The 20691-nt window shown below is 41.8% G+C and overlaps 1 protein-coding gene across 1 annotated transcript; it reads left to right on the plus strand.

The window, feature by feature from the left end:
• The first annotated feature begins 234 nt into the window (after positions 1 to 234).
• tfdp1a (transcription factor Dp-1, a) lies at positions 235 to 19520 on the plus strand. Its single transcript, XM_056289696.1, has 12 exons — positions 235 to 271; positions 1124 to 1206; positions 1456 to 1522; positions 1733 to 1848; positions 2449 to 2570; positions 3470 to 3635; positions 8335 to 8481; positions 13676 to 13744; positions 15925 to 16076; positions 16303 to 16469; positions 18068 to 18146; positions 18333 to 19520. The coding sequence occupies exons 2-12, from the start codon at positions 1195 to 1197 to the stop codon at positions 18457 to 18459; spliced, it is 1224 nt and encodes a 407-aa protein (XP_056145671.1). The 5' UTR covers positions 235 to 271; positions 1124 to 1194; the 3' UTR covers positions 18460 to 19520.
• Positions 19521 to 20691: the final 1171 nt, after the last annotated feature.

The raw sequence follows: 20691 nt of genomic DNA on the forward strand, positions 1-20691 counted from the left end.
TGGTCACACTCAGTCAGAAGGCAAAACTCGGTATTAGTTTCAAGCGAACGCTCGCAAACAAATTTAACACTTCAGCAGGACATCAGGGCGCCATTAATCAGCTGTATGTGACAGAACACAAGTTATTTTTCAGGAATCGTTGAATTAATGAGAAAGTATATGGACAGTGGCTGGCTTAGTTTCCTGTTTGGCGGCAGGGATTCAGACCTCCTCTTCCTCCATTCTCAGATGCCAACAAAAACAGCCCGTCGAAGAGGCAAAGAGTGCACTCGTAAGTGCACAGAAACGGACCATTGATGTTGCTTTTCCTGCAGAACGCATGCACATTTCATTACTTTGCAACCAATCCCGGAAATTTGTAATAGGAGTGATATGATGGCATAATTTCGTCCGAATCCTTTCCAAACGTGTGTAAAGCTAACTAGCTAGCTAGCGTCAGCAATCATAACCTGTTAGCTAGAAGCAGCTAGCCAAGCTCAACAAAAGCTTGCTCGTTGCCATCGGCATACAATAGTGATGCTGTTAGTGCCCTGAACAGCCTCGCTATTCTTAAATAGATTAAATTGCCATTTTAAGACTACGGAAATCTCTGGCCTGGTAAGATAAAGTTATGTTTGCATTGACCTGTAGCTGAAGTTGGAGGATTCCTCCCCTCCGGACGTGGTCAATAACTAAACTAGGCCGTACTATGTAGATGGCTAAGTAAAAGTTGGGTGCATGTTGGATCGTCAAAAATTGTTGAGGATTTGTACAAAACAACAAATTAATCAGAGGATTAATACAGTTCAGACTGTCCTCCATTAATATTTCGCCTTCCAGTGTTGGTTTTGTCCTCAAAATTGCCGGCTAGCCAAGCTAACGTTGGTGTTGTAACTAGCTTTACAATGTGTTGGCTGCATGCAGATAAGGGCCTTGCAGCAAAAATGTGTCGTCCGATGTGCAATGTAAAAAACTTTAAAAAAAACCCCGAAAAATAACTGGTTCGAGTAATGATTTTGTCTTGCATAATACCATATCTTCTTAGATTTCTGTTGTCTTAACTTTTAAGCTGACTAGGAGAGGAGTGAATACAACTGAGAAATACACTGTATATTACATGATGTACTCAATTTCATTTAACCAGGGTCCTGAGCATCATTAGAGGAAGATTTTTCTTTTCAGCCTGAAGCTTTACTTCCCCGGTCCTTTTGGATCATGGCTAAAGATGTAGGTATCTGCAGACGTGCACAATATAAAAACAATATTTAAAATATGCTTGTTTTTCATCATCATGAAAATATTGTAATTTCTTTATATTTGCTGTACTGATGTATACATTTAAAAGCTGAGTGCAACCCAGCAATGAATTTCCTCTTCTACACCCACATTTTTTAGTGGTGCAGCAGCACATTGCAAGTTCAGGTGGAAGCCAATGGAGCTTTGATAGACTTCATATAGTCCTCTTTTTTTCCACAGGCTGGTCTGATTGAAACAAACGGAGAAATCAAGGTTTTCATTGATCAGAATCTTAGCCCCAGTAAAGGTAAGTTGTTATTTAATTGCCTGGTAATATGTGTTGTGTGAAATGTTTCTGGCACTTGTATTTTCATACCAATAACAGAAGCATGAATTTTACTAAACCACCAACTTTCAAGTGCAGGGCCATATGACTACTGTTCAAACAACAGGGGGCAATGGAACTACACAGTTCAGATGTCTCCTCTGATCAAATTGTCCCCCTCCCTTCTATTAGGTGTCTTGTCCTTGGTTACTGTTCAGCCCACAGCTGTTGCCAAACAGCTCCTGCCCAAAACCCTCGGACCCTCCAACGTGAACATTGCTCCACACATGCAACATGTGCCCCATATGGTGAGTGGCATTTTGCATCGCTATCAAACTAAGATCGTTTTTAGCTCCTTGACGTCACAAACACATATCTCAAGACGATGTAAAACTTTGCACTAAGCTAGGTCTGTCTTAATCGTGCACTACTTTATTCTCAGTGGAGTGGAAATGTGTAGTGTTGGTTTCTCCTGTGTGTCTTACTGTTGTGTAAGCCCCTCCATTATCATTGTGAGGTGACCGGGTGTACAGTGGGTGGGGGCAGTTGATCCTAAGCTGATCAAACTCCACAGTCAGCAGGATTACTCCCATCATCCCATTATATACATGGAATATATACATAACGGAAATCAGCTTAGAGTTCACCTGAGTTAAGGAATAGATCACCTACCTTCTAAATGTCACCCGAAGGATTAAATGAATATTTTAATAATTTACTCAGTATGCAGTTAAATTAAAATGCTTTAAATGAAATTGGTACTTCACATATCCCCACTTCAAAATACTGGGTTTTTGTATGTACAATAAGAAGCTAACCAACTAGGGGATTTTTCCTTAACTGGAACCCTCCTGAAATGAAAATTTTGGATATTTGAATATTTGCTACCCTTGTTCTCTAAATTATAGGTGATTGGAACACCCCAGAGGCCCACTGTTTCCAATACCATACTGGTAAACAGTCCGCATACACCCAGTTCCCAGTTCCTCACCCAGACCCAGCCACCAGATGCCTCCCCATGGTCTTCAGGGTGAGTTTTCATTCTTTTCCTTCCAAATTTCTTCATCCTCACAAAGTTGGAGATATCATTTAAGGCTTAGCTTCTGTGGACATGTGCTATTAAATAGCTGTGTTTCCACATTTAGGTGTGTTTTCAAGAAGTTGGGATGGGGTATTTGAAATTTATTTTCATAAATCATCATCCCATTCTGTCATAACCACAAAGTGAATGGATTTATTATTTGGCAAACTTAGGGTCATTGACTCCGAGTTTACATGTACGCAATAACTCCAGTGGGGTTCTTACTCTAAATAAGAGAACAATTTAATTTACATTATTTATGTAAAATAGAAAAAAAAACCTTCATATTCTTGCTTATGTGTAACAGATCAGTCAGAATAACGGTGGGTAATGTTGAAAAGCTTCTTCTGCAGCACACCCATAACATGCCTCTACGTGCAAGTTTTCCCTCCTGTTTTAAAGGCCACAGTCAGGTTTTTTTGTTGTTGCCATATCAAGTTTGGTCAAAATTGAAAAACGACTTGTTATTGGTTTTGCTGATTTTTCTTCTTAATAACTTTGCCAACACCAGATGAGAGCTGTTGTCACTCGTCAGGTGGTGGGTTGCGTTATGATTCCCAATTTAGAGGAATAGAGCTATTAAGATTTTGACATGTTTAAACAGCCCTTTTAATAACCAGGTTGGCTAATATTGGCATGCTCCATATGTTATAGTCAAAATGTGCCCTCTGTAATTTGGACCTTGTGCAGCCCATGGTTATAATAAAAACGTAGTGTTTACATGGTAATGTCTTAAGAATATTATTTCAATTAGGGTAATATAGGAATTTTGGTGTGCATGTAGGCTTAAACCTATTCACTCTACATTACTTGAGCCCAGTGTTATGAGATGTTTTCCCTATCCACAGGAAACGAGGTAAGAAAGGTGAGAAGAATGGGAAAGGTTTAAGGCATTTCTCCATGAAAGTGTGTGAGAAAGTCCAGAAGAAAGGAGTCACAACCTACAATGAAGTGGCAGATGAGCTGGTAGCAGAATTCAGCTCGACTGATAACCACATGTCCCCTAATGACTCGGTAAGTGCTGAAGCTGAACCAGAATTATCTGGAACGTGGTGATAATTCTCTGATATAAAAGCAGAAAATGTTGACACCTCTTTATGACACTAACAACAGTGTGCTGTTTATCAGTAATCAAGTTTTAGTGTAGGACTCATTAAGCGTTTTGAACAAGACATTTAGATTTTGTTCAAAATCGAGGGGTATAAATATCAGCTGAGTCATTCATTGCTAGCAGTGGCTTGAAAGACATTAACGAAACCCAAAATGTCAGTTAATGCATAAGGTTTGGCAGCCTGAAAACCTGCCCAGCTGCACTGCATTTAGACAGATGAGGAATTCAGGCAAGTTGACATTTTGATAGTTTTACTGAACACATGCTTCACTGTAACGTCACTCCCAAGTGGATTATCCACAACAATTTCATAAACAAGATTCACATTTCCTTTTTCTGGTGGATTTGTTATACAAATAAAATTGACTTGACTTGACTTGGATGAGGCCCCACCTGAATGGCTTTACTGTGTGTTAATGATTTAGAATTGAATATGAACTCTGCAAAATTTGTTTAAAATGTAGGTTTATTAAATACACCTTGGTTTTGTAAACTGCTTCTTCCCAACTTTCAGATCTTGCTGCTATAAAAATAAGGTACTTTTTATTCTGCAAACACTACAGATAAAGTCATTTAAACATTCAAGTCACCCATTTGCCTTAATATGAAAGACTGACCTCAGTATGAAATCGCCAAGTGCACACAGTCCCTAGGTCTGCAATATAGTTTACTCTTTACCAAGGGTTACTGCCATCAAGAATTCTCTTCTCAGCTATTGTGATCAGATCACCCAAATTTACTCGTGACACTTTGGAAAACTGTGCTTGGGTTGACTGGAAAACAATATTAAAAAGTGATGTACTTGTACTACCAGTATCTCAGTAGTGGAAAACCCAAGATCCAGTTTCCAGATCTTATGGTTGAGAGGGGTATTATTTAAGATTGCCTATTTACCATGCTCAAATTGTCTTTTTTTGTTGTTGCAGATATTATAAAGAGTTAGTTGGTTATTGTGAAGCCAGTGGCAGTGTTGATTATAACTTATCTCTTAACCACGAAAAGCATTTAAAGAATAATACAATATTTTTTTAGGGCTGCCCCCGACCAAAGATTTTCCCAGTCAACCAGTAGTCGTCGGCTCAAGGCATTTGTCGACAAGTCATCGCACGTTTATGATATTAATTTGATTGTTTAAATGTATATTTTTTGGGGCATCAGAAAATGGTTTGAGTTCTTTGGCTGTGAAAGAATGTTATAAGTAACGTCGTTAACACTGCTACATTACAGAGAAATACAAAACTATAAAAATTAGCCTTTAAAATGTGTTTTACAAGGGCATGCATGAAGCAAGCTGCCTGTTAACGACAAGCGCTAATCATTCTGAATGTGTCGAAACAACCAGCAAGGAGATTGACCAGTTTGTTAATTTCCAACATAGTATAATATCTCACAACTTATGAACTTGTTACACTAACACAATAAATTGTAAGCCTTTAAAATATGAATTTTACAAGCGTACCAACAAAACAAGCCTCCTATTACCCACACTGGCAAAAGAGGTAATGAACAATGATTCTGAATTGTGTTGGAACAACCAGCAAGGACACTGAACATTTTGTTAATTTATTTCAACACAGTATAATGTCACACATGTTATTTACAATTTCATTTACAATTTACTATTTTATTTAGCAGACACTTTTATCCAAAGCAACACACATGTGAGAGTTAATACAACACAAGCAAGGATCTAGTCAGAAGGCAACAATGCAAGTGTCAAAAAAAGAAAACTAGGTTCAAGTTCAATAAGGACATAGGTGTCAGCAGGAAGTGCACAAAGGCAAAGGTGCATAGAAGCGAATTTAAAAAAAAATAGCATCAGGTGTGGAGGTGTTTGAGAAAGAGCTGGGTCTTTAACTTCTTCTTAAAGATGGAGAGGGACACAGCAGGTCGAATGGAGTTTGGTAACTCGTTCCACCACCGGGGAACTACAGAAGAGTCTGGCTAGTGATTTAGGGCCTCGTTATGGCAGAAGTGCCAGGCGCCTTTCATTGGCAGAGCGTAGTGAGCGGGTCTGAGTGTAGACCTTAATGAGGGAGGTCAGGTAGGTGGGAGCCCTTTTAGTTGTTGTTTTGTAAGCGAGCATTAAGGTTTTGAATTTGATGTGGGCAGCAACTGGGAGCTAGTGGAGGGATATAAACAGCGGTATGACATGTGCTGTTTGGGGTTGGTTGAAGACCAGACGTGCCGCCGCGTTCTGGATCATTTGCAGAGGTTTGAAAGTGCATGCAGGGACACCTGCCAGTAAGGAGTTGCAGTAGTCAATGCGTGATATAACAAGAGCCTGTACCAGGAGTTGTCCTGCATGCTCAGACAGGTTGGGTCTAATTTTCCTGATGTTGTACAGGGCAAATAGGCATGACCGAGCAATCGAGGCCATGTGAAACGTAAAGGTTAGTTGGTCATCAATCATGACACCCAGGTTTCGGGCAGACTTTGTGGGCATGAGTTGGGTTGATCTGAGCTGGATATTGATCTGTTGTTGTAAGGGTGGACTGGCTGGGGTGACAAGGAACTCAGTCTTAGATAGGTTAAGCTGAAGGTGGCGTTCTTTCATCCATGCAGTGATATCAGCAAGGCATGACTATGTCTGTGCCGAGACTGAGGTCATCTCGTGGGAATGATAGGAAGAGCTGGGTATCGTCAGTATAGCAGTGGTATGAGAAACCATGGGAGTGGATGATTGCACCAATTGAGGAGGTGAATATTGAGAAGAGGAGGGGACCGAGCACTGACCCTTGAGGTACCCCTGCGGATAAGCCATGCAGTTTGAACACTTCTCCTCTCCAAGATACTCTAAAAGAGCTCCCTGAGAGGTAGGACTTGAATCAGCGGAGAGCAGATTCTGAAATACCAAAGTCAGTGAGTGTGGAGAGGAGGACTTGGTGGTTAACCACATCAAAGGCAGCTGACAGATTTAGCAGCAATAAAGCTGAGGACTGACCAGCAGCTCGAGCCAAACGCAGTGATTCTATTACTGAAAGGAGTGCAGTCTTGGTAGAGTGACCCCTGCTTAAAGCCAGACTGATTTGGATCATACAGATTGTTCTCAGAAAGAAATTCAGAGTCTTGGTTAAAGACCGCACACATAAGTATTTTTTGAAAGAAAGGGTAGTAGTTTTCTTTTTTTATAAATTTATTTCTAGTTTTTCCCCTTATCCCACCCGATTAACCCAATGGCATATGGCCAGAACTCTTGTCGAGTAACTCCCCTGGCTCACGTTTCCACAGGAAGGAGATAGTCGTAACACCAGCTTCCTTCAAACTCGTGTCGGCTGCTCTCGCTATTTTACACGCTGAAGCCTCACATGGATTGCATCACCTTCAGGCTGCGAAGGAGGCGTAGGGAGAATGCTTTCAGTTGCTTGGCTGCAGGTGCCCGGGTGGGCCAGAGGGGTCGCTGGAGAACGACGAGTCCCCGAACACTACACCGATCTACACCCACTATCCCTCGGGTAAGGGTGGCCTAATGAATGCCTTACCCCGTGGACGCTCTGGCCGTGACCGGTTACGGCAAGTCTGGGATACGAACCTCCCAGCCACATGACGAGCGGGTTGCAAGAATGGCGGTTTATTCCACTCGGCCACCAGATCGGGGTAGTAGTTTTCAACCTGGACTGGGTTGAGTGTAGGGTTTTTTGAGCAGCAGCGGGAACTGAGCTTGCTTAAATGAGGTGGGGAACACACCTGTTGTAAGCGAGGAGTTGATGCTGTGTGTGACTGTGGGGTTAAGTGTGGGGGAAATGGTCTGTAGGAGGTTGGATGGTATAAGGTCAGCGGACAGGTAGTGGGATGAGAGTCCAGCAGACGATGGGAGACTTCCTCCCTGGTCAGGAGGGAGAATGACGTGAGTGAGGCACTGTTAGCTGGCAGCAGCAGATGGAGCTGGTCGGGCTCAGAACTGGTTACTGATGGCAGAAGCCTTATCAGTAAAGTACGAGACAAACGCGTCAGGAATGAGCAGAGTGGAGGTTGAAAGAGGAGGTGGATTGAGTTAAAAGGCAAAAAAAAAAAATTCTAACATCAGTGGTGCTACAGATCTTGTTCTGATTGTAAGTGGTCTTAGCTGTTTTTAAACTGGAGGAGAGTGACGCTAGGAGACGCTGATAGTCACTGAGATCAATGGACTCTGGTTTTCTCTCTGCTGCTCTGAGCCCCGCCCTTTACTCTGATGACCTCAGTGAGCCATGGATTTCGGGGGAGGGGCATTACGAGCAGGTTTGGAGGACAACTTGCCATGTTTGAGGTCACCGAATGATAGGCAGATCTTTGCCTGCAGGATGTGCGTATTACCTTCTTGGGGTCGCCCTTTACCCTCTCAAAATGATCCCACACTTCGTATTTTATGCCCGACATAGTCTAATAACTGCAGAGACCAGCCATGTACACGTGAATGTCTGGCCCTGACTGAGTGTTGCCACTTCCTGTGTGTTTCAAATTAAAAGCCCTCATACGTTTCATACAAGTTTTTGTGTGTGTGTGTGTGTGTGTGTGTGTGTGACTCAAACAGGTTCAACTTATTGCACTGCAAGTACTTGTGCAATCTTGTTGTCATGTAGACATTTGCATGGTGTACGTTTTCTCTCACCTTTTCCCATATAGCATGTGTACGATCAGAAGAACATCCGACGGCGTGTGTACGATGCACTCAATGTCCTCATGGCCATGAACATAATTTCTAAAGAGAAGAAAGAAATCAAATGGATTGGCCTTCCCACCAACTCGGCTCAGGAATGCCAAAACTTAGAGGTAACAGAACGCACATGAACCCAACTGCAGAAAAACATGACAGGTGGAAGAGAGCTAGTGTATCACTCACTTAATGGTTCTGAAACAAGACAAAATCCAGCATGTTTTACAGTGGATTGATTGTAAGGGTTACAGGTGCACATATGTCTGGTGAATGCAAGTTATAGCAAAGTATGGTTTTCAGGTGAAAATCAGTTCACATTAGAAAATATAATTCTCTGCAAATTTACTCTTCGACTAAAGTTAGCACAAAGTGTAATGCTAATTACAATACTACAAATGAAATGTACATGTTCCTACAGCTGAAACCTGATTTTTTTTTTTCCATTAATAAATTATTTTATTCTTTTGAAGGTAATGACGATATGCCATTTCTGTTGGACAGACTACATTCCAGTAGAACAGTAGTCTGGTATGGCTCAGTGTAGGAGGCAGTGGTAAATAGACCTATTGCAATTGATTTTTTTTTTTTGGGACTACAAACAAGTTGTAGCATCTATTGTGGCTGGTGTGCCGTCAGCTCAACAGTAAAAAGTTCCCCACCCTTCTAAAAATGGATCCTGGGACAAAAACTAACACAGTTGTCAGATGTACATCACACTATATGGGAACACTGTTGTACAGTGATATTGATTGTCATGGCCACGTTAATATCATGTTTCAATCTTTTTTGCAACTGGAATGTTTTCCCACACGTGCATGTTTACCGGTGTTTGTCCTACCTGGTCAAAAGAATTTCAACAACGTTATGCAGATCAAAGAAAGTTGAATCGGTTCATCTGGATACGTTTATTGACAAATGTTTCATCCCTCATATAAGTGACCTCTTCAGTCTAAACTGACTGCAGGTATCCCCACCCTTATAAACAATACAGTTTAATGACTGAAACCAGCAATCAGTTTCATATGCAAATATGGGCGTGAACATTAACTAGAGTTACAATGGCCATGTGTACTATTCACAGAGGATTTGGGATTGTTTGCAATCACAGCATTGTAAGATAGAGACAGATGTACTTTTAGCCCCCCCCCCCCCATTGGTTCAGGGATGGTCGTTCCCTCATAACATAGATGGCCTCTTTGACTCCCTGTTGAAGCCAGTGTTCCTCCCTATCAAGAATGTGGACAACCTCATTCTTGAAAGAGTGGCCACTGGCCTGTAGATGGGTGTAGGCTGCAAAGTCCTGGCCTGACGCGTTAGCGCTCCTGTTTTGTGCCATTCTGTTGGCCAGCGTCTGTTTAGTTTCCCCAATATATCCAAAGGAATTGAATCAAGTGCAACTGGACTTGGTATATATATATCCGTGAAGACGTTTCGCCTCTCATCCAAGAGGCTTCATCAGTTCGTGCCTTTCCGACTAGACCAAGCTATTCTGACTGGCTGGTGATGAAACTCAGATATTTATCCTCTTTGGAGTCGTTATCAAACCTATTTATGTCCATGGCTCTTGGGTTCCAATGTTTAGCAACGCCCGTCGTTATCAGAGGTATTGATATGTGTGGCTCTTTTGTGTTCCGATGTTTAGCCACGCTCATCGTTATCAGAGCTATTGATTTGCATGGCTCTTTGTGATCCGATGTTTAGCAGCGACGGTCGTTGGGGGTGTTAGTTTCGACTTCGTTAGTGCTCCATTCAGTGGTCATGAGTCGTTGGAGCCGTTAGTGACCGACTTGTTCTTGGAGGCTAAGCTTCTTGAATCTCCTGGGTAGAGATGAAAGGACGGCATTGTAAGTGGGAGATAGGTGGTGTCGCAGACCTCCTCCTCTGTTTAGGGATGGTTTTTCTAGTTTTGCATAGATAGCTTCTTTCAAACCATATATCTTCCCTGTCCAAAATGTGTACGTTGCTGTCCTCGAAGGAGTGTGTCTTCTCCTTTAGGTGTAGATAGACTGCTGAGTTTTGTCCTGAGGAGTTTGGCCTTCTGTGTTGGGCCATCCATTCGTGTAGTGGTTGTTTGGTTTCTCCTATGTATAGGTCAGTGCGATCCTCATTGCATTGTACAGCATACACCAGATTGCTTTTTTGGGTGTGTGGTACATGGTCTTTGGGATGAACCAGTCTTTGTCGGAGTGTGTTGCTGGGTTTGAAGTATACCGGGATGCGGTGTATGTTAAAAATTCTCCCGAGTTTTTCGGAGACCCCAGAAACATATGGGATGACTATGTTATTCCTTCTGTTCCTTTTCTCCTCATCGCTCACCTGGTTGGTCTTTTTGGAACGTGTTGCAGTTTTCATAAAGGTCTTCAGAGGAACACCTCCGAGCCACTGGTTCAGATATGTGGACGACACATGAGTCAAAATCCAAACACAAGAGGTGCAAGCGTTTACCAAACACATCAGCTCAGTGGACAAGAACATTAAGTTCACAAGGGAAGACGTAAAGAACAATAGTTTGCCCTTCTTGGACTGTGACGTCCACAATGGGGAAGATGGGAGCCTCCACATTGGGGTTTACAGGAAACCTACACACACAGACCAATATCTACTTTTCGACTCACACCACCCTCTGGAACACAAACTGGGCATCATCAGAACTCTGCAACACAGAGCTGTCAATGTACCCAGCAGCACTCAGGCCCAATGGGAAGAACACAAACACCTGAGCGGAGCTTTAAAAACCTGCGGCTACCGCAGTTGGACCTTTATGAAAACTGCAACACGTTCCAAAAAGACCAACCAGGTGAGCGATGAGGAGAAAAGGAACAGAAAGAATAACACAGACATCCCGTATGTTTCTGGGGTCTCCGAGAAACTCAGGAGAATTTTTAACAAACACCGTATCCCGGTATACTTCAAACCCAGCAACACAAAGACTGGTTCATCCCAAAGACCGTGTACCACACATCCAAAAAAGCAATCTGGTGTATGCTGTACAATGCAATGAGGATCGCACTGACCTATACATAGGAGAAACCAAACAACCACTTCACAAACGGATGGCCCAACACAGAAGGCCAAACTCCTCAGGACAAGACTCTGCAGTCTATCTACACCTAAAGGAGAAGACACACTCCTTCAAGGACAGCAACGTACACATTTTGGACAGGGAAGATAGATGGTTTGAAAGAGGGGTGAAGGAAGCCATCTATGCAAAACTGGAAAAACCATCCCTCAACAGAGGAGGAGGTCTGCGGCACCACCTATCTCCCACTTACAATGCCGTCCTTTCATCTCTACCCAGGAGACTCAAGAAGCTTAGCCTCCAAGAACAACAGTCGGTCACTAACGGCTCCAACGACTCATGACCACTGAATGGAGCACTAACGAAGTCGAAACTAACACCCCAACGACCGTCACTGCTAAACATCGGATCACAAAGAGCCACACACATCAATAGCTCTGATAAAGACGGGCGTTGCTAAACATCGGAACACAAAGAGCCATGTACATCAATAGCTCTGATAACGACTCCAAAGAGGATAAATATCTGAGTTTCATCACCAGCCAGTCAGACTAGCTTGGTCTAGTCAGAAAGGCACGAACTGATGAAGCCCCTTGGATGAGAGGCGAAACGTCTTCACGGATATATAACCAAGTCCAATTGCATTTGATTCAATTCCTTTGGATAACCATGACCTGGATGAATGAGAACATTCACAGACTCTTTCCCCAATGTACAAGTCACGGCAATCCTCCTGGCACTTAACAGCGTACACTATATTGCTCTGTTTGTGCCGGGGACCTGATCCTTGGGGTGGACCTACTTCTGGCTCAGCATGTTTTGGGGTTTGAAAGCAACTGAGACACGGTGTTTGAAAAATACATGTCTCAGCTTTTCCGACACTCCTGCCACATACGGAATCACCACTGGTTTATGCTTAGGCAGCTGTTGTCCTTCTTCTCCTCATCTTTGGCTGGTCTACTGTTTGGGCATCTTCCTGGCTTTGGCAAATGCCCAATTAGGATAATCACACTTAACCAAGTCCTGTTTAATGTGGGATTTCTCTCCTTTCCCGGCCGCTGTGTCGGGGGGGACGTTGCCAGCTCGGTCGTACAGCGTCCTGATGACTCCTAGTTTGTGCTCCAGTGGATGATGAGAGTCAAACCTTAAGTACTGATCAGTACGTATTGGTTTATGTTAAACATCAACAATCAGATGTCCCCCATCACCATTTGCCATCAATTCTGTCGCTGTCTTACAATGCTGTGATTGCGGACATTCCCAAATCCTCTGTGTATAGTACACATGGCCATTGAAACTGTAGTTAATGGTCACACCCATATTTGCATGTGAAACTGGTCGTTGGTTTCGGTCGTTATGCAACTGTAGTTTGTAATGGTGGGGATTCCTGCAGTCAGTTTTAGACTGAAGAAGTTATTTACATGAGTGATGAAACGTATGTCAGTAAACGTTGTATCCAGATGAACTGATTCAACCTTCTTTGATTTTCTTACCTGGATTATTGAGCCCACATAAAGACACCTCTGTGAATAGTACACATGGCCATTGTAATTCTAGTTAATGGTCACGCCCATATTTGCATATGAAACCGATTGTTGGTTTTGGTCGTTATGCAACTGTATTGTTTATAAGGGTGGGGATACCTGCAGTCAGTTATACTGAAGAGGTCACTTAGATGAGTGATGGATCGTTTCTGTCAATAAAGGTTGTATCCAGATGAACTGATTCAACTTTCTTTGATTTTCTTACCTGGGTTATTGAGCATGTATAAAGACAGCATTATGCAGAGACTGGCGAGTCTCTCCAACCAGTTTTTATGTAGCCTGACACCATGGTCCAGATATCTGATGAAATAACGATTTACTTACTTACTTACTTACTTACTTACTCATTTAGTTATTTATTTTTAAGTCCTAAAGATTTGAATAGAAATGTAACACATGCATGTAAAACGGTAATAATGCACACACACTGTCTTGAACCTACCGTTGGAGAGCAAAAGTAGTAATTCTAGGAACTAATGTGGAACTGGTTGGGTAACATTTCATTTGCTAGTCCCAATGTCTGGACAGTTAGTGTAGACCAACTTTGTCTTGGACATAAACTTATTGAATTTTATTAGTATAATCTTAAATATGGGGATGAGATTCCAGTGAATTCAGAGCACTGACATTTAAGTGCCACATGTGCTCACATTAACCTGAGCATTGTACTTCTGTCACCTCTGTCCCTGTTTGCTGTTTTATTGTTCTTAACCAGACGTTACCTCCCCTGTTTCTGTTCAACTATAGGTGGAGAGACAGAGGCGGTTGGAGAGAATTAAGCAGAAACAGTCACAACTTCAAGAGCTCATATTACAGGTGGGAAGGAAAATGCACCACTAATAGGTTTACACACCTCTCGCATATGGATGTCCAGTAAATTTTCCAAATGTCGTGTAAATTAAAATGTTGCCGGTCATGTTGGCAGATGACACAAATTCCTAACAGTAACCCTGGTTACAGTGTTGAATTAACAGGTTTATGTACAAAAGGCCAAGTCATTCGGTTTGCCTCAACACTCAGACTATGCTTGGGCGATTTGATTGGCTGATAAACTGATTCAACTTTCTGTGATCAAACAAACACAAAATAATTAGGCTAATGTTTTAAAACTGGAGACATGTTAGGTGGCTGTTAAATAGGCCTACATGAAATAGCCTAGGCTAATATACAAACCTGAGTTGATAACTTTCCAGGCCTAATTAATAAGGTTATAAAAAAATGCAAGCAACATTAATATGCTCAGCTCTGATGATGGTTGATGCAAGCTGATAACCTAAGACCAATTTGGTGGAACAGATAGGCTATGCTTATTTTATTTATATTATTTCTTGGCTCTTTAGGCCTGGTGTGGGCTTACCTTTGTCAAGGTATGTGGTAGCAGGTCAAGTTCCGCTTGTGCCTTGCGGAATTCCCATCGGCTCTGCCAACTATGCGCAAATGCTCCAATGATACATCTATATACACCAAAGGCTCGGTCGGTGTTTGCTTTCTCTTTATTAATGGGATTATTCACAGCCACATTAAGGTTATGTCCAAAACAATTAAACCATGGTCAGTCGAGGTCCCTGATGGCATTAATAATGTTTGCTCTAACAATGTTGACTCCATTTTTTTCCTCTGTGAGCCCCCATTCTTGAGTGCACTCTCGCAGCTCTTTGGCTGGCACTTTGGCTATGTGGTCATCGGGAATATATGTCGTTTGTAGACATTTTGCTTGCAGTTTCCAACTTTCGGGACAGTATGCTGTGACACTCGTTTAGGGGACCATGTTGGTAGCACATGTCTATAGTCAGCGCGACAAAGTCTGCTGCCCCCAGCTCTTTACTTATATCAGCCCTGACTTTATTGCAGAGATCTGGTATGGTGGTTTTTGAGTAATATTTCACTCAGGAAGCTGATATTGCTTATCAAAAGTTTAGAGCAACTCCTTAAAGTACTCCTTTTCCACAATATGTTAAGACATATCCTTTGCAAAATATCTAGACACAGCCATCGCACCCATCTTAGACCGTCCTTATATTTACTACTTTTGGCAGAAGCACCAAGGATTGTGGGCTGGTGAAGCAGGGCTTTTCCAGTGGCAGTTTTGGGGGCCGCTGCACTTTCTGCTAGCATAGCATGCGCTGCAGGATGGTGTACTCGCACATGTTCGTGCAAATTGGTAGCACTAAAATCTTTTGCCAGCACTTCTTGTTTCCAAATCGCTTGAATTAGGTCCTTTGGCTTGCCGTTTGCATCTGGTTTAAAACCGACATAATTCCAAATAGGGGATTTTGTATTCTTTTTAGCAATAAGCTCTTCCATGATGATTCCATACATTCACTGAAAATGGCTGCCAATTGTTGGGCTGCCAGGAAAATTTTGACATCTCCCAACACGCACACACACATCATACGTGCACACCTGTGACAATCCCTGACGAAGGCTGCTGATGCTCCTGACAGTTGAAGGGTGTTTCAGAATGCGATATAACCAGGTTAGCCACATGATAGAGTCAGTGCATGAATTCACATTCATAAGTTGTTAAAACCGATTGGAATAGTTTTTGCTGCTTTTTATACCAAACAAATGCTTATAGGAAGATGAAACAGGGTTCTCTGCATCTTCCAGCAAAATACAGCTGTATCAGGTGCCTCTCAGCTCAAGGGCAGCAGACTTCCAGAGGAGAAAAAGGACTGGAGCACATTATTTCACAGCCTTTAATTGTGCAAACGTATCGTTTCGACACTACTGTGTCTTCATCAGAGTCAAAGTGAAAGGAACACTGAGGACGCAATAGTGTTGAAATGTCTATTTGCACAATTAAATGCTGTGAATTAATGTTTGCCCCAGTCCCTTTTGTCCTCTGGAAGCTTACAAATAAACATGATGAAATTGGATATTTCATTATCATGACAGTTCTCTTGATGCATTCTATCAATAATCAAAGTCTCTTTTAGGAGATTTTCCTTATAAAAAAACAAACTTAACTTTTTTTCTTTAATGCTTCCTAACAGCAAATAGCGTTTAAGAACCTGGTCCAACGGAACAGACAGACAGAGCAGCAGACAAACAGGCCCCCTCCTCCAAACTCAGTCATCCACCTTCCCTTCATTATTGTCAACACCAGCAAGAAGACAGTCATTGATTGCAGCATCTCCAATGACAAGTATGTCTTTTGTGCTAATCATTATTCTTTTAACTGTCGTATGGGTTGTTTTGTTTGTTTGTTTTTTTAAGCAAACAAGGAATCACTGTAAGGCTCTTATGCATTTTAATATTGCTTATAATCTAAGATGAGATGTGAGCAGGGACATATTAGTTTGGTCTCTTGTCTGTTTCATGTTTCATTTACTGACATCCCAACTTCTCTTTACTTTCACATCCATCTGCAGGTTTGAGTACTTGTTCAACTTTGACAACATGTTTGAGATCCACGATGACATTGAAGTGCTGAAACGGATGGGCATGGCCTGTGGTTTGGAGGTGGGGAAGTGTTCTCCAGAGGACCTCAAAGTGGCACGCAGCCTAGTGCCTAAAGCTCTGGAGCCCTACGTCACAGGTTAGAACCAAGCTAGGGCCTGCAAGTCATATTTCCATCCAAATGCTTTGTAAAGTTTTAAGTGATTTATTTATTTTTAAGTTGACCAAAGAAAATGGAGCTCACTTTCCATCATTAATGCAAATAAATAACTTCTGTACACAGGGTTCGATAAGACTAAAAGTTCGCTCAACAACAACAGCTAACTAGAAAAATGCTTTTCCACAGAAAAAGCGTGTGAATGCTGAGCTGCTCAAAGAACTCGCGATAACATTGCTGAAAATGGATAAATAGGAAAAGTCAGAAAGTCACTAGCCTACCATTAGGCTGGCAGTTGAGTTTCAAATTGATATGTGATGTCACAATAGGGACTGAACATTCTAACAGGCAAAGTGTATGGCAGAATTGCTAAACTTTAGAGCTGAATTGTTCAAAAACTATAAAATATTTTTTAAATCTGAATAGGATTCTGAAAGAGCTGAATCTCCTGAACTGTTTAAGCTTTAAATGGGGTTTCTAGCTCAAAAAATAAAGGAGGAGATACAGTTCAAAGGTGATGAGGGTTTCAACCTTTCCCCATAGACTTCCATTGTTTTGAAAAAATAGAAAAAGCTTAGTATGCCTAAAAGTATAAAAGATTAAAAAAAAAAAACGAAATGTTAGCCTTAATGGGCTTAAAGAGATGGACATTTTGATACCTGAATGGTTTCAGTGGCTAAAAGTATGAAGGAGTAAAAGAGGTGGAAAGGTTGCAAGAGTCCCCCATTGACTCCCATTCAAAAAATGGCTGAAAAAAGTTGATTATTTCAAAAGGTATGAAAAATCTGAAAGGGGAGCAATAATGCCCTTAATGAGTTGAACATTTTGATAGTTGAATGGTTTCAGTAGCTAAAAGTATGAAGGAGCTACAAAGTATAAAAAAATGGGCGGAAGAAAAATAAATAAATGAAGAACTGCAAAGCAATAGTGTGAATGCCCAGCATTCCCACTAACAAGTGCATAACTCTCAGGATAGAGAAGTGGAGACTTAACTCCTCCAATGAGAGTTAGTATGGGAGTTAGTATTGTAAGTTTATATCTGTTGTAGCTAGTCATACCGCATTGTCCAAAGATGAGGAAATTTAATTGGCAGTATTACAATGGCTGAAGGAATGGCTATTGACTATCTCCTACATTGTCATTTATTAGAAAATTCAGTTTCCAACACCCTTTATTGCCACTTGTTTTTATCAGTACACTTTACTTAAAGAGACTAATTTGGTGTTTCCGTTTAACTTTTCTCATTCACAACTTAGAAATTGGCTAGTGTACCATGCTATATATCTGTTGTCCCGTTTCCTAAATGATGCAAATTATCTCCAAATTTGCTCAAAACAAAGTTTAAACTTTTTATATGAAAAAGTTGATTGCTCCCATGCTGATGTATGTGGTTCTTGCCATTGATTAGAACAGTGTGCACTCAACCACTGTACTAAATAACAATGGTACCTCACAATACTGTGTCAACTTACACAAAAGTGCCATACTGTGCGTTATCTGTCAATGTGACAGATCCAGACATCTCAGGTCTGCCACATAATGTGGGAATCATGTCATCTTTCTTTTCTTGTGTCTCGTAGAGATGGCAAAGGGTCCCATCAGTAACGTCTACATCACTGGAGCATCCTCAGCTAATGGAGCTCGTTATCCTGTGGGCAGGTGAGAGGTCGTCGCTGTAGATGTGACAGAAATGTGACTAGAAGTAGAAAACTAGGTTCTCTACAAATGCTGAAACTTGTAAATTTTTTCTCTTTTGTTATCCTCATTCTTTTTCCCCTTCACCTTTTTCCTTCATTCTCTGCGAATGAATTGATAAAACACTATGCTCCTATCTTCTCCCCTCAGTGATGGAGGGGCTGATGGCACCATGGCTTCCAGCTCAAACGACTCTCACTACAGCGGGTCTCGTGTGGAGACTCCAGTGTCTTACGACGACGAGGATGACTATGACGAAAACGACGATGACGATTAACCTGCCTCTCGACGCCCACCTCCCTCACTCCAACAAGCACAGTCCCTCAAGTTGTCGTCACCACAGGATCCTAGTCCCCCAGTCCCCTTTCCTGTGTCCCCTCCCCCACCTCTTTCCTGGCCCGGCCTCTCAGGGGTGTTGATTAATTCTGAGGTAGAAGAGGTGTGTGCGTTTGTGTGTGTGTGTGTGTGTGTGTGTGGCTCCCCTCTCCTTTCCCTGGCTCCTAATCACACGTGCACCTGCACCACAGCTCTCTAGGAACTATAGTCTATGGCCGGAGCACCGTGTTAAAGTTTCTCTATGTCCCTATCCACGTCTCAATAAGCCATCCCACTTTCAAATAAAACAAAAAACCCTCTGTACAACCCACTGCTGTTGGAGAATGTATAGTGTACTGTGTGTGAATAGTTATCCCTGCTATGATTACAGTTGGCAGACTTTTTCGAAGATCCAGTGTTCCATGATGGCCACCGTAGTGTCGGCTTTGCCGCATCGTGACACTGTGGAAGCCAGTGTGGCCTCTGTAGTTGCCATTGCATCCCAGGATGGGGCCTGCTCCATCGAATGCGTGGATACTTTTTCCTTTTTTTGTGTGTTTTGGACAATAATTTTGGATTTTTCCTATCTCCCACTGTGTTGGGCCGGCTTCCTTGTGTTCTGCAGGCAGCTGTTTTCCTGATCTCGTTTGCTTGTTTTGTTTTATGTTTTGTACTCTGGAGTTGTTAAGGAATTATCCCTTCCCCGCCCTGTCACACCTTGGTAGTGTTTACATAAGAATGGCACCAGCAAGGTAAAGACCTCCATAACCCAGGCTTCCTAGGAAAATAAGCTTTGTTTGTTAATTAAGTATATGGATCCTATGATGATTGTAGCTTATAGTATCCTTTAGAGGCCAGTGCTAAAAGGTAGACCTGAAAATTATTGACGTGTGAAATGTGGTTGTGTAGGTCTTTATGTATTCCCTGCAGAGAACTCCTTTTTAAAACTGAGCAACACATGTACTGACTCTTCCAAATACCTTTTTCTGTAATCTAATATAAGTTTGCAAATTAAATATAGATTGTTTTAATAAGTTTGTATCTATAGATTTTGTCGTGAGTTATTGCACAACCTTAAAACAAGACCAGCTGGGAGATGTCAGATACAATGTGCTGTTGACTACCCCGATTTCTGATGTCTTGGATCTGGTTTGACACGATACACTTTTCACTCCTAATGGATGACGGAGGGGCAGTCAAATTTTTTTTTTTTTTAACACCGCAACAAACTCAAGACTTTTTATTAATTTAATGACATTCATCACAAAATCCCAGTATTTGAAGAAACGTAAAATGGGTATTTCCGGGTTGTTTTTAAGGAACTTGTCTGAACAGTCTTGATTCTACCCGGAAGCCTTTTGCATTGGCATCTGGGTTTTGAGAAATTGTTGGTAATGAGTGTTAGGGATGCCAACACGCAACAAGAATAGTGCTTAACTGAAACCTGTGTACGCAAATGGGATTTACAAAAAGGCATAACAATATACATGATTGGGTTAAAGATGAGAAAAGCTTTTTTAAGTTAAAGTAACCCCAAATTTAAAAGTACACGGTCGCAAAGGGATTTATGAAAACTGCATCTTGAATGTTCCAAGTTATTTGGTGTCGTCATGCACGACATGGTGGTGTAAGTAAATGGAACTGAATGCAGTTTCTGAAGATCGTAAGGCATTTTGAACTACTTCCAGTTCCACGTTGTAGTTAATGTAGTGTATATCAGAGCACCGACTATTCGGTCTGTGTGTCTGGTTCATGCCGTTGGTCAGAACATTGAACTCACCACTGTTAAGTAACACGTGTACCTTCCAGTACTTCAACGCAAGTGTCAACTTTCATTATCTTTCAGGATTATGGATTCAGACACCTCAGGTTTGCCTCATAGTGTAGGAGTTGTGTTGTTTGTCTTTGTTTTCCCATCCCTTATCGTGCTCCTGTTGGCCACTAAATCTGCAGACGCATATACCTCGGAAGTAAGAAGCAAATCATTGCCAGGGTGTATTTTGGATGGTGTGAAAGGCCTCAAGACTAATGATGCAAGCTCTTGTTCTTCAAACTGGAGCGATACCTTTAAGAAATGCAGCAACTCATTTTTCACAGCCTACAGTGGGTTTGCTGTCACTGCCCGTAGTGGTTCTGTATGTGAGTTGCTGCTTGCTTGACTGGTACAAAGGCACTCAGTCTATCTGCCTGTCCC

Source organism: Lampris incognitus, chromosome 11, assembly GCF_029633865.1.
Source record: "Lampris incognitus isolate fLamInc1 chromosome 11, fLamInc1.hap2, whole genome shotgun sequence".
Taxonomy (NCBI): Eukaryota; Metazoa; Chordata; class Actinopteri; order Lampriformes; family Lampridae; genus Lampris; species Lampris incognitus.

Excerpts from the sequence above, each read along its gene's own strand:
- tfdp1a (XM_056289696.1), top strand. Across the intron at positions 13,745-15,924 it reads TTCAAGAGCTCATATTACAG|CAAATAGCGTTTAAGAACCT; the intron begins GTGGGAAGGAAA and ends GCTTCCTAACAG. Across the intron at positions 16,470-18,067 it reads TCTGGAGCCCTACGTCACAG|AGATGGCAAAGGGTCCCATC; the intron begins GTTAGAACCAAG and ends TGTGTCTCGTAG.